Here is a 14570-nt window from a genome sequence, read left to right on the forward strand (position 1 = left end):
TACACCATGTTGATGAAACAGGACCTCAAGTTAAAAGCATAGTTTTAAAAGAAGATTTTTGCTTTCAAAATGTGTTCTACCAAGAATATATAATTGTTGCATTGGGCTTCCCCGGTGGCTCAGAGGGCAAAGAATCTGCCTGCAATGAAGGAGACCAGCGTTCGATCCCTGGGTCGGGAAGACCTCCTGGAAAAGAGAATGGCTACCCACTCCAGTATTCTTGCCTGCAGAATTCTATGGACAGAGGAACCTGGTGGGCTACAGTCCATGGGCTCACAAAGGGTCGGACACAATAGCACACAGGCATATGCTTATATATATTTTACATAAATACCCCCCTCTCCCTACTGTCGGCTCCTTCCCTGCCTGGCTCCCCTGTTAGGTGTCCTCTGGTTGGGAGGCTGGAGTGGGTCTGCCCTGCAGTCACCATGGCAACAGGACATATTCACCCTGAGTTTGGGGATTCTGGCTTTTCCTGCCCAACTCAGTAGCCAAAACACACACCACAGCAGGCAGATTTTTTTCAAGAGACTGTCTGTTCCCAGCCTTCCTTTCAGGGTCAAGAACAGTTGTTTACTTCAGGCACAGGGTCTTATCTGGAACAAGCAGCCACATTTCAATCCGCAACCCATCAAGCTAATTGAAACGTGCCTCTCACCTCCAACATCAGCTGGGTGAATTCTTCATTACTGAGGAATGAAGGCTTCCAGTCCGGCTGAATGTCACAGATTTCCGTTTGCGCTGAGACTTCTAAAATAAAAAAAAAAAGCACAAACAAGCTTTCAGATGAAAAGACACCTAGAAACTGGAATTAAGAAATGATACGCATGTTATTTCTATGTAATTTCGTATAAATGTGCAGTTTAATAAAAGAAGCTGATATAAGGACATATGCTACTCTGATCTCCAAGGATGGGGTAGAGTAGAGATAACAGACCCTTGATGTTTTCTCATTTTGACCTTTAATGAGGTCTCTGGGAAGAGAGCACCCCACCCTCTGCACCAGGCGTAGTGCCTGCGATTAGCACATGGCACCTTGCCCTTGAGTTTCTACGTGACAAAGCCCATCAGCAGCGGCTGGAGTCAGGTAGTTGCCACCTGGGCTTTCCTGGTGGCTCAGTGGGTAAAGAATTCACCTGCAGTACGGGAGACGGGGGTTCCATCCCTGACTGGAGAAGATCCCCTAGAGAAGGAAAGGGCAACCCACTCCAGTTATCAAGGCAACAGGAACGAGGACAGGGGTCGGGGGGCATGTCCTTAAGCTGCTTCTTCATGGTCAAGGCAAAACAAAATACTTCTAACACCACACACAAAAATAAACTCAAAATGGATTAAAGATCTAAACATAAGACCAGAAACTATAAAACTCCTAGAGGAGAACATAGGCAAAACACTCTCCCACATAAATCACAGCAGGATCCTCTACGATCCACCTCCCAGAATTCTGGAAATAAAAGCAAAAATAAACAAATAGGATCTAATTAAAATTAAAAGCTTCTGCACAACAAAGGAAAATATAAGCAAGGTGAAAAGACAGCCTTCTGAATGGGAGAAAATAATAGCAAATGAAGCAACTGACAAACAACTAATCTCAAAAATATACAAGCAACTTATGCAGCTCAATTCCAGAAAAATAAACGACCCAATAAAAAAAATGGGCCAAAGAACTAAATAGACATTTCTCCAAAGAAGACATACAGATAGCTAACAAACACACGAAAAGATGCTCAACATCACTCATTATTAGAGATATGCAAATCAAAACCACAATGAGGTACCACTTCACACCAGTCAGAATGTCTGCGATCCAAAAGTCTGTAAGCAATAAATGCTGGAGAGGGTGCGGAGAAAAGGGAACCCTCCTACACTGTTGGTGGGAATGCAAACTAGTAATGCCACTATGGAGAACAGTGTGGAGATTCCTTAAAAAATTGCAAATAGAACTGCCTTATGACCCAGCAATCCCACTGCTGGGCATACACACCGAGGAAACCAGAATTGAAAGAGACACATGTACCCCAATGTTCATCACAGCACTGTTGATAATAGCCAGGACATGGAAGCAACCTAGATGTCCATCAGCAGAGGAATGGATAAGAAAGCTGTGGTACATATACACAATGCAGTATTACTCAGCCATTAAAAAGAATACATTCGAATCAGCTCTGATGAGATGGATGAAACTGAAGCCGATTATACAGAGTGAAGTAAGCCAGAAAGAAAAACACCAATACAGTATACTAACACATATATATGGAATTTAGAAAGATGGCAATGATGACCCTGTATGCGAGACAGCAAAAGAGACACAGATGTATAGTGCGGACTTTTGGACTCAGAGGGACAGGGAGAGGGTGGGATGATTTGGGAGAATGGCATTGAAACATGTATATTATCATGTAAGAAATGAATCACCAGTCTATGTGTGATGCAGGATACAGGATGCTTGGGGCTGGTACACGGGGATGACCCAGAGAGATGTTATGGGGAGGGAGATGGGAGGGGGGTTCATGTTTGGGAATGCATGTACACCCATGGTGGATTCATGTCAATGTATGGCAAAACCAATACAGTATTATAAAGTAAAATAAAGTAAAAATAAAAATTAAAAAAAAGAAAACTTCAGCGAGCTGGGATTTGAAAAGTTCCAGAAGCATCTTAGGCCATGTAGTTCCTAACCTACTGTGTCTGTACAGATTGCAATGTATGTTTCAGCATTTTCAGTCACTGAAGTATAATTCGTTACACAAATACATGCTGCTTAGTTGCTTTGAAGGCCAAACTTTACTTTTCCTAAACCTTTCTGGGGTTAATCTGTACTTCGCCCGTTTCAAGTAACTACCTTGTTCACAAAACGTTATTAGTATTTGTGAATCTAGTAGTCACTGGTCTACACAAAACTCTGTAAACACTCTGGTTTTCCTGTCCTTTTGTGTGTGTGTGTGTTTTTTTTCTTTATAATAGTTGATTGAAATTGCTTTTTTCCTATTCATGATTTAGAAGAATTTCTTTCTGCTTCATGATTTGGTAATTTTGTGTAAATTCTTAGCATTTCTGTCAAGTTTGGGAAAACACCAATCAAGTTTCTTTCCTGGAAGAACTGTAAAATTTCAGGGCATTTCATCTTTTTTTTTGGCTCACTGAAAAACCTGCAATGCTTTTGCTTTGTTTTTTAATTTTTATATAAGTTTTTAAAGTTTTTCTTAATGCGGAACATTTTTAAAGTCTTTACTGAATTTGTTATGATATTGCTTCTGTCTGTTTTGGTTTTTTGACCACAAGGCGTGTAGGATCTTAGCTCCCAGACCAGGGATGGACCCCACACCGACTGCATTGGAAGCTAACGTCTTGACCACTGGACCACCAGGGAAGGCCACAACTTCTGTACAGTTTTTACAGGTGACTTTCCACCTACAGCTATGTTAAAATCTTGGCTATATTCCGCACGTTGTACAGCACATCCTTGAGCCTGTCCTACGCCCGACAGTTCATCCCTCTCATACCTCCCCCCCTTGACTGTCTGCCCCCATCACTGGTAACCGCCAGTTTGTCCTCTACATCTGTGAGCCCACTTCTTTCTTGTTATACTCACCAGTTTGTTGTATTTTTTTAGACTCTCTATGTAAGTGATATCATACAGTATTTGGCTTTCTCCATCTGCATTATTTCACTTAGTATAATGTCCTCCAAGTCCATCCATATCGCTATGTGCTAAATCGCTTCAATACTGCCCGACTCTTTGCAGCCTTATGGACTGTAGCCTGCCAGGCTCCTCTGTCTATGGGATCCTCCAGGCAAGAATACCAGAGTGGGTTGCCATGCCCTCCTCCACGGGATCTTCCCAACCCAGGGCTCGAACCCACATCTCCTACATCTCCTGCATTGGCAGGTGGGTTCTTACCACTAGCACCACCTGGGAAGGCCCCATATTGCTGCAAATGGCATTAGTTCATTCTTATGGCTGCGTAATCACCTGCTGGGTATATGTACCACGTATTCTTTATTCATTCATCTGCCAATGAACACTCAGGTAGTTTCCAGGGATTCTAGCTCCCTGACCAGGAATTAAACCTACACCTCCTGCATTAGAAGGCAGTCTTAACCACTGGACTGCCAGGGAAATCCAAAGAATTCAGTGTTATAATCAAATCTCTGATTTTCCTCGGAGATGGCCGAGGAATAGGACGGGGACACCACTTTCACAACAGAATGGGAAAGACTAGAGATCTCTTCAAGAAAATTAGAGATATCACGAGACCATTTCATGCAAAGATGAGCACAATAAAGGACAGAAATGGTATGGACCTAACTTAAGCAGAAGATATTAAGAAGAGGTGGCAAGAATACACAGAAGAACTATACAAAAAAGATCTTTATGACCCAGACCTCAGTTTTCCTAAAGGAAATCAGTCCTGAATAATCACTGGAAGGACTGATGCTGAAGCTGAAACTCCAATACTTTGGCCACCTGATGCGAAGAACTGATTCATTTGAAAAGACCCTGATGCTGGAAAAGATTGAAGGCAAATGGAGAAGAGGAAATGAATTTAAAAAATAAAAAGGAGAATGGGGACGACAGAGGATAAGAAAGTTGGATGGCATCACCAATGTGATGGACATGAGTTTGAGTAAGCTCTGAGAGTTGGTGATGGACAGGGAAGCCTGGTGTGCTGCAGTCCATTGGGTTGCAAAGTGTTGGATATGACTGAGCAACTGAACTGACTGAACTGAATTGAATTTCCAATGGCATTTGATGGGACCAACATTACAAGCTGTAGGTGACTGGGCAGGATGAGCAGAGCAATATGGTCCAAGTGGCTTCTAAATAGCAAGGGAAATACAGCCATATGGGAGCAATATTTTAGGCAAGCATTGCAATTAACAGTGGAACCCCAAAGCCTACCATAGTGTAGGTTGTACTTCTGCCTAGAACACCTGCCTCCCAACAGCTCGTGCTCCACAGGAACCAGCAGGACAACGTTGGGCTATATATGGTCAAGGAAGAATCTAGAAAATGGGGCAGAAAGTAGGCTGGTGGGTGACTATCACCCTGCCCAACAGGGACATGTCTCCTCGCTCTGCTGTCTTCCCTACCCCACCCCCACCTTCTAAGGCAGACATCTGGAAGGGCAGGGGAGAGGACTGGGATTTGATGTTGGGAGAAGATGACATCAAACCAGCTGAGACTTACACAGGAAGAGGAAAGCACCCAAGTCAGCCTGGTCCTGTGGAAGTGACAGTTAGATGGCCGTGAATAAGGCTACTCACTATGCCCTACTATTGACATAATTTAGAGGCTTCTCTTCTGTAATAGCTCTGGCAACCCACTCCAGTCTCCTTGACTGAGAAATCCCATGGACAGAGGAGTCTGGTGGGCTATCGTCCATGAGGTCACAAAGAGTTGGACACAACTTAGTGACTGAGCATGCTCCTGTAACAGATACTGATGACACATTTCTTTATGGAGAAACATGGTCAAATTCTCATTTTGATTTGGAATTACTTCCAGAAGTATGCATTCCAGGATCAAGGTGTATCTCCCAAACTGAGAAAACAGGGATGCTTGGCAGATTACTGATGAAAGAGCTAAGTTATTTTAATGACTACCTGCATAGCTAATGGAGAAGGCAATGGCACCCCACTCCAGCACTCTTGCCTGGAAAATCCCATGGATGGAGGAGCCTGGTGGGCTACAGTCCATGGGATCGTGAAGAGTCAGACATGACTGAGCAATTTCACTTTCACTTTCCACTTTCATGCATTGGAGAAGGAAATGGCAACCCACGCCAGTGTTCTTGCCTGGAGAATCCCAGGGACGGGGGAGCCTGGTGGGCTGCCGTCTGTGGGGTCACACAGAGTCGGACACGACTGAAGCGATTCAGCAGCAGCGGCAGCAGCGGCAGCAGCAGCATAGCTGGAATATCACATGGTCTCCCTTCAGGATGAAGGCAGAAAGCACACCAAAATCCACAGGTCTGGGCCTCCCTGGTGGCCCAGTGGTTACAAGTCTGCCTGCCAATGCAGGAGACATGGGTTCGATCCCTGATCCAGAAAGATCTCACATGCCATGGAGCAATTAAGCCTGTGCATATCAACTACTGGAGAAGGGCATGGCAACCCATTCCAGTATTCTTGCCTGGAGAATCCCATGGACAGAGGAGCCTGGCAGACTACTGTCCATGGGGTCGCAAGAGTTGGACACAACTTAGCGACTAAGCCGCCACCACCATCACATCAGCTACTGAGCCCACGTGCCCTAGAGCCTGTGCCCCGTAACAAGAGAAGCCACTGCAATGCGAGGCCCACACACTGCAATGAAGAGTAGCCCCCGCTCCCAACTAGAGGAAGCCCTTGTGCAGCAACGAAGACCCAGCACAGTCAGAAATGAATTTTAAAAATGTATCAATCCACAGGTCTTAACCCTGAATGCACGCTGACTTCACCCGGGCATCTTTAAAAACATGGATGTTTAGGCCTGACCCAGGGGTGATCTGGTGGAAGGCTCTCCGTCCCCACTTCAGTCGTGTTTGTCTATTTCTAGGGTATAAATACTCAGACCCTCACTGGTTTCAAGCTGCCAACATGATGTCAGCTGGCTTGCAAAACTCTTAAAAATTTAACAATTATCTTTTGTAAGCAGGTACAAACTGGCCCCAGCTCACAACCTGGGTTCCGTCTCTAGACATTCTGATGTGTTATTCTGCGAGGTGTGACCAAGTTATACATATATTTAAAAGCTTCTTGGGTAATTCTAAGGGGCCACCAGGGGTGAGAACTAACAGTCTTAATGGCCACATTGGGGCTTCTCTGGGGGTCTAGTGGTTAAGAATCCTCCTGCCAATGCAGGGGATACAGCTTCAATCCCCCCTGGTCTGGGAAAATCCCACATGCCATGGAGCAACTAAGACCGTGAAACTCAAGTGCCCTCGAGCCTGTGCCCAGCAACGAGAGAAGCCACTGGCGTGAGAAGGCCGCACACACCACAACCGAGCATAGCCCCCACTCACTGCCACTGGAGAAGGACCATGCAGGGCAACAAAGACCCCGTGCAACCAAAACAGAAATGAATGAATAAGCAAGTTAAAAACATAAATGGCCACACTAATGAACTACTATAATGTAGCCATGATATCTGTATCTAAAAGAGTCCCATACCTCACCTGTCATAGAGAAGCAGTATGCTTTAATGTTAAAAACTTGGGCTCTGGAGGCAGAACAGCCTGGGTTAGATTCTGTGCCTTCCTGGCTGTCTGACACTAGTGACCTAACATCTTTTCGCTTCAGTTGCCTCGTCTGTGAAATGGTACAAGTTCAAAGAGCCACTATGAGACCCCTATGAGTTATACCTTAGTGAATTACTCTTTGGGGCTTCCCTGGTGGCTCAGATGGGGAAAGAATCTGCCTACAGTGCAGGAGACCAGGCTCGACTCCTGGGTCAGGAAGACGCCCTGGAGAAGGGGATGGCTACCTACTCCAGTACCCTTGTCTGGAGAACTCTATGGACAGAGGAGCCTGGCGGACTACAGTCCGTAGGGTTGCAAAGAGTTGGACACGACTGAGTGACTGACACTTTCACGAGTTACTCTGTGGAGGCCTTAATCAACTCCTGCCTGGCTCAGGGTGAGCCCCAAATGAATGCAGATCATGCTCCTTAGAAGATGCCTGCAGAGTTCACAGCCCTTTGGATTATAAGTACAGTCATTGCTTGTTTTTTGTTTTTGCTTTAATACAAATTTTGGTCCAGCCACTATATCTCTTCATAAAATCTGTCATGGATTTTCTGTTTTCTTTTGCGTATGGGATAAGGATGAGGGAGATCTAGGGTTGATTCTGGTTGCATTTCAGTGGGTTGTGTGGGGTAGGGCTCAGTCTTATGAAAAAGGTGAGGTGGACACAGGAGCTCCAGGTGGTAGCAGGCTGAATTTCTGCTGACCCATCCTCTCCAGCTTCCAGATTCGACAATTCTGTAATTCCACAGTGGGCAGAGCCCAGCATAAATGTCACATGGATGAACTTGATCCCGGCTGTCCTATTTCTCGGTGACACTGACCTGGTTTGCATAATTTGCACAAAATATCTTGGGAATCAAACCAACCTGCTCTTTCATTTAGCTAAATCATCATTTAGGACGTATAACCATTCTGCTTAAGCTATTAGGGGCAATCAAATGCTGCTGCAATACTTTATTCCAATCCCAGCTTGATTGTTCTCCCCCAACTTTTAACAAAAGCAATTAACATGTTCTTTACTCTCCCCTGGGCAGCTATGGGGGGGACAAAAAAGGAGGCTATATCATTACTGTCACATTTGTAATAGGTATATACAATTATGACAGAAATAATAAAAGAATAACAAGAATAATGAAACTTTCTAGTGTCCCAGCTGTGCCCTCTCCCATGAAATCATCTTGTCTGGGAAAATGTTCAGTGAAGGAGAAGCCTCATGGCAAGCACAGAAGAACTGTAATTATCTCCTCAATAATCTGACATTTATGACTTTAATATGCTTGGTTGCTTGGTGTCATGATTAAGAAAAAGAAAGAATTCTGCTCTTCTTGCTTGTTAATAGTTCCTGAATCCTCCCAACCGTTCTTAAATTTTTTGGTACCATCCACAGGCAAGTGGTAGCACTCGGTGGGCAATGCTAGGAGTTAAAAGGGCTTGCGTGGGTGCTAAGTTGTTCTAGTCACGTCCAACTCTTTGCAAGTCCGTGGCCTGTAGCCTGCCAGGCTCCTCTGTCCATGGGATTCTTCAGGCAAGAATACTGGAGTGGGTTGTGCTGACCTCCTCCAGGGGATCTTCTCAACCCAGGGATCAAACTCACGTCTCTTAAATCTCCTGCATTGGCAGGTCGACTCTTTACCACTAGCACCGCCTGGGAAGACCAAGAGGTGAAAGGGTTGAAGGGGAGTAAAATGAAGAGAGGATAGTTTGAGAAAGATGTAAGTTCAAGGATGGATTCAAGTTGTAAATTCATAGAATGGGATACTAGGTACCAAGGAAGAAGAGGTAGCCATCGAGCCGTAAGTGCCCAGCTTCATCACCCAAACATGAGGTTCATAATATATGATTTCATCTGAATAAGGCTCCAACAGGAAAAAACCCATCTCTGGTACTAGAAGTCAGTCAGAGGGGACTTCCCTGGTGGTCCAGCGGTTACGGGTCTGCCTTGCCGACGCAGTGGACATGGGTTCAATCCCTGCTCCAGGACCTAAGGTCCTACGTGCTGCAGGGCAACTACGCGTGAGCAGCACAGCACTGAGCCCGAGACCCGCACCTGCTGAAGCCTGTGTGCCCAGAGCCTGTGCTCTTCACCAGGAGAAGCCGCCGCGATGCAAACTGCAACGAAGAGTGACGCCCACTCACTGCAAGTAGAGAAAGCCCACGTGCAGCATCACACCAGCGAAGGAAGAAAGAGAAAGGAGGGGAGGAAGGAAGGAAGGTAGAAAGAAAGCAGTCAGAGACTATCTTCGGGGAAAGCAGAGTTAAATAGGAGGGGCATCTGCTGGGGAAGCTTTCATTTCGTGACCTGGGTATTGGTTTCCTGGCTGCGTCCCCTCTGTGATGACTAATTCAACCATACAGTTATGACTGTGTATTTTCTGTATGTGTGTTATACCTTTATAAAGTGTCAAAAAGTTTTTTTTTTTTTTAAGTGGACTGCTGGGATAACTAGATAATCTTAGGTCAAAGGATAAATTCTGACTCCCTCCCTTTTCCTATATACAAAAGAGTAACTCAAAATGGGCCAACTATCTAAAAGTTTAATTTATGGCTTATATCTAAATGTTTAAATTATAGCTTAAAATTATAAAAGTCTGGCTCCCCTGGTGGTTCAGTGCTTAAGAATCTGCCTGCCGAGGCAGGGGACGTAGGTTTGATCCCTGGTCCAAGAAGATCCCAAAAGCCATGGAGCAACTAAGCTCAGGGGCCACAGCTATTGAGTCTGTGCTCTGAAGCCTGCAAGTCGCCAGCTACTGAGCTCACGTGCAGCAGCTACTGGAGCCTGCGCACCCTGGAGCCCTGTGCTCCACAACAAGAGAAGTCACCAGAATGAGAAGCCCACACACCACGACTAGAGTGGCCCCCACTCTCCACTACCGGAGAAAGTCCACGCACAACAACAAAGACCCGGTGCAGCAAAAAACAGCAATAAATAAATATTTTAAAAAAGAGAGTGAAAAGACAACTCACAGAATGAGGAATATATTTGCAAATTACGTATCTGATAAGGGTCTAGTATCCAGAAGGTATGAAGAACTCTTACAACTCAACAGCAAAAACATAAATAACCTGATTAAAAATGGGCAAAGGATTTGAACTGACATCCTCAAAAGACGATGATACAAATTGCCATTAAGTCCATGAAAAGCTCAACATCATTCAGTATTAGGGAAATGCAAACCAAAACCACGATGAGATATCACTTCTTACCAACTAGGAAGGCTACAATAAACACATACACAAACACACACACACACAACTGTCAACAAGTACTGGTGAGGATATGGAGAAACTGGAACCTTCATACATTGCTGTTGGAATGTAAAACGGTACAATTGCTATGGAAACCAGTTTGGCAGCTTCCCTAAAACTTAAACACCGAGTTACCATTTGACCCAGCAGTTCCACTCCTAGATACATGCCCAAGAGAACTGAAAATTATATCCACTCAAAAATAAGTACAGGAATGCACACAGCAGCATTATTTAACAGCCCCCAAATGAAAATGCCCAGATATCTGTCAAAAGATAAACAGATAAATGAAATGGTATATCCATACAATAGAATACTATTTGGCCGTAAAATGAAATGAAACACAGGCAGTGGCTAACATGCGGATGCTAAGTGAAAAAAGCTGGAAAGAAAAGACCACATATTGTATGGTTCCACGTGCATGGGGTGGGTTTAGTCGCTAAGTTGTGTCCGACCCTTGCAACCTCATGGACTGTAGCTTGCCAGGCTCCTCTGTCCATGAGATTTTCCAGGCAAGAATACTGGAGTGGGTTGGCATTTCCTTCTCCAGGGGATCTTCCCAATCTAGGGATCAAACCCACATTTCTTGCATCTCCTGCATTGGCAGGCAGATTCTTTACCACCAGCACCACCTGGGAATCCCCACAGGGTTTCTTTGGGAGACAATACATTTAGGTAGTGTTGATGCTTGCAGAACCTCATGAAGAGATTGTACCAAAAACCACAGAGCTATAACCTTTAAAGCAGTGAAGTTTATGCTATGTGAGTTACATCTCATTGAAAAAAAAAAAAAACAGATTTGACATTAAGTCAGTTAATTATTTTTGATTACTTTTTCCCATGGTGTTGCTGAGAAGGCCAAAGACTTTAGAGGTGGTGGTGGAAATGAATGGAGACGTCAGTACAGTTTAAGTCAGTGGGAAATTAATACCTGGGCATGGTGCCTGCAGGGCTGAATGAAAAGGACTGCTCTAGACATTTTTAATCAAGATGCTCCCATAGTTGGTGCTGCCCTGCTTGGGCTGGGTGCTACCTGTGAGTCTGCCCCTCTGGCTGAGAAAGCAATTTGGGAGGGGCGTGTCCTGCCCCAAACCTGCTGGAGATGGGGTTTTTCTGGAGGGTGGAGCGTGTTGTAAAGAGGAAACCTATGACCAAGGAGGTCAGGTTTGCTGGGGAGAACCAAGCAGGAAGACAAATGATAAAAATGAGAGAAAAGTGAAAGTATTAGTCATTCAGTCCTGTCTGACTCTTTATGACCCCATGGACTGTAGCCCACCAGGCTCCTCTATCCATGGAATTCTCCAGGCTAGAACACTGGAGTGGGTAGCCATTCCCTTCTGCATCAGATCTTCCCAACCCAGGGATTGAACCCTGGCCTCTTGCACTGCAGGCAGATTCATTACTGTCTGAATCACCAGGGAAGTCAACTTGATAAAGTCGTCAAGCAGAAATGGCAAGAAGAGAAATAAAAATGGAAAGAGGGTCACGGTTACCATTGTGTTTCTGCAAGAACCCAATGACCTTCTCCAGCACGGTGGTCTTGTCCATCTTCCGCGTGTTACCAGGCAGCATGGAGCTGAGCTCTTTGATAAGGACATTGAACTGGTCCCGACGCTTCTTCTCAGACTTGTTTCGGGAAGCTCTGTCAACACAAAAAGGGCAAGTGTTAGTCTCTCACTCGTCTCTGACTCTTTGTGACCCCATGAACTGTAGCCGCCCCCAAGCTCCTCTGTCCATGAGATTTCCCAGGCAAGAAAGCTGGAGTTGCCATCTTCTACTCCAGGGGCTCTTCCTGAGCCAAGGATGGAACTCAGGTCTCCCACATTGCAGGAAAGGCACAGGTTCCTGGAACATTCCACTTTCATAAGGTTTTCTTATGGGCTGGAGGTACTTTAGGTCAGAGTGTATTCTTCTGAGATGATCTGATCAAAACTTTTCAAGGAGGGACTTCCCTGGTGGTCCAGTGGCTAGGACTGAGCTCTTAATGCAGGGGCCCAGGATCCATCCCTGGTCAGGGAACTAGATCCCACATGATGCAACCAAGAGTCTGAATGCTACAAGCAAGATCAAAAAGCACAGCTAAGAGCAGGTGCTGCCACATAAGTGAGAACAAAGATTCAAATGATGGTCCTAATTAAAAAAAATAAAACAAACAAACAACAATAGAAATTTTTCAGGGAAAGGAACATTTGTCACATTTCCGAGCTGGGTGACGGGGACAGAGAAAATGTTCTGCTAGACTCCTGGACACAGAGACAGACAGTATTAGTGAGTCCTGTCAGTCAGTCAGTCAGTTGCTCAGCTGTGTCTGACTCTTTGTGACCCCATGGGCTGTAGCCTGCCAAGCTCCTCTGTCCATGGGATTCTCCTGGCAAGAATACTGGAGTGAGTTGCCATGTCCTCCTCCGGGGGACCTTCCTGACTCAGGATCGAACTGTCTTCTGCATCGGTAGGTGGATTCTTTCCCACTGAACCACCTGATGCAAAATCTTATAGATGGGCTCCACAGTCAGAACTCAGCTGCTCTGACTCCAGAAACAAACAATACTCTTCATCAATATAAATAGCCCTGAAGGGTTTGCTTTTAACAGCCCATCCTCAAGCCCAAACCAGGTTCCTTCTAACCCAGAGCACCCAGCTTCTGGTACCAAGTTCACAAAGGATAGGCAGGCACCCCAAGCATCCAGTAGAGAGCCAGTACCCCCAGGGCACAAGCCCTGTCCCCTGCCCCAGAGCTCATCGTCCTGCTGGGGAGTCCAGGCACACCCCCACAAAACCATCCACAAGCCACACGTGGTCCAGAGCCAACATGACAGGGGTTGCACGTGAATGCCAAGCCGCTACATGTATCTAAAACCTTTTTAAAATGACACAGTAGGACTTCCCTCGTGGCGCAGTAGATGAGAGTCCGCTTGTCAATGCAGGGGAGGTGGAGTCGGTCCCTGATCCAGGAAGATCCCAAGTGCTGCGGAGCAACTAAGCCCATGAACCACAGCTGCTGAGCCTGCGCTCTAGAGTCCGGCAGCCACAACTACCGAAGCCCATGTGCTCTAGAGGCTGTGCTCTGCAGCGAGAGAAACCACTGCAAGGAGAAACCTGGGAGGAAGAGCCCCCGCTCGCTGCAGCTAGAGAAAGCCCGTGCACAGCAACAAAGACCCAGCACAGCCAAAAATGAGAAATAAACAAATTAATTAGAAAAATGACACGGTGGAAACTTCAATGCACATTACAAAGTGAAAGAGCCAATCGAAAAAGTCTCCATACTCAAGGGTCCAACTCCACGACATTCTGCAAAAGGCAAAACTATGGCAATGGGGAAAGGATCAGCAGGCCAGGGGCTGAGAGGGGAGGATTGAAAACACAGAGTCCAGAGAATTTTTAGGGACGGGAAACTGCTCCGTATGATATCACGATGGTGCATGCATTTGCCCAAACCCATAGAATGTACAATCCCAAGAGTGAACCCAAAAGTAGACTACAGTCTTTGGGGGGATAATGACCTGTCAATGCAGCATCATCAATTGCAGCAAATGGAACACCCTTGTTGGGGGTTGCTGATAATAGGGGAGGCTGTGCATATATACAGGCAGAGGGCATATGGAAAAAGAGGGCATGTGTCCTTCCACCCAATCCTGCTGGGAACTTAAAACTGTTCTAAAATTAGAGTATATTTTTTTAAAAAACAAAATACTACACCACACAACTACAGAAGTAATCAGTGTGGAGCCACTCAGTTTGAGGGTCTTCCCACTGAGGCTCTGAGGACCAAAGGGTTCCGGGAACTTGGAGGGGAAACCATGGCTGCAGGGGCTGCTCTGTTCAACAAAGACCCCCGATCCCCACCCCTGCCACCACCCCAGCCACCTGTACCAGCCTGGGAAGTGGGGCTGTCCCAGAGGCCTTGATCCTTAGCATATCACAGGCCCGGGGCCAGCTCTCAGCTCTGCAGGTCAAGCCTCTCCTCCACAGCCAGCTTACTTAAAGTTGATCCAGGGCTGGGAAGGTGGACTTACCCCTCCCATATTCAGCCCAGATGGATTTGTTCCAGAAAGTCAGTTTAGTGAAAGAACAGGGACCACAGCTGCAGGGCCCATT

The 14570-nt window shown here is 45.8% G+C and overlaps 1 protein-coding gene across 7 annotated transcripts in view; it reads right to left on the reverse strand.

Annotated features, from left to right (window-relative positions):
* Positions 1–14570, reverse strand: part of NPAS2 (neuronal PAS domain protein 2) — a 204754-nt gene that overhangs the window by 82660 nt on the left and 107524 nt on the right. For all 7 annotated transcript variants that reach the window (XM_060412417.1, XM_004006132.6, XM_060412415.1 and 4 more), the window contains exons 3-4: positions 11969–12117; positions 659–750 (exon numbers count right to left, since the gene is read on the reverse strand). In XM_060412417.1, coding sequence (XP_060268400.1) covers positions 659–750; positions 11969–12117 — 241 coding nt within the window. The remainder of the gene's footprint in view (positions 1–658; positions 751–11968; positions 12118–14570) is intronic.

The sequence above is a fragment of the Ovis aries genome, chromosome 3 (genome assembly GCF_016772045.2).
Source record: "Ovis aries strain OAR_USU_Benz2616 breed Rambouillet chromosome 3, ARS-UI_Ramb_v3.0, whole genome shotgun sequence".
NCBI classification, from domain to species: domain Eukaryota; kingdom Metazoa; phylum Chordata; class Mammalia; order Artiodactyla; family Bovidae; genus Ovis; species Ovis aries.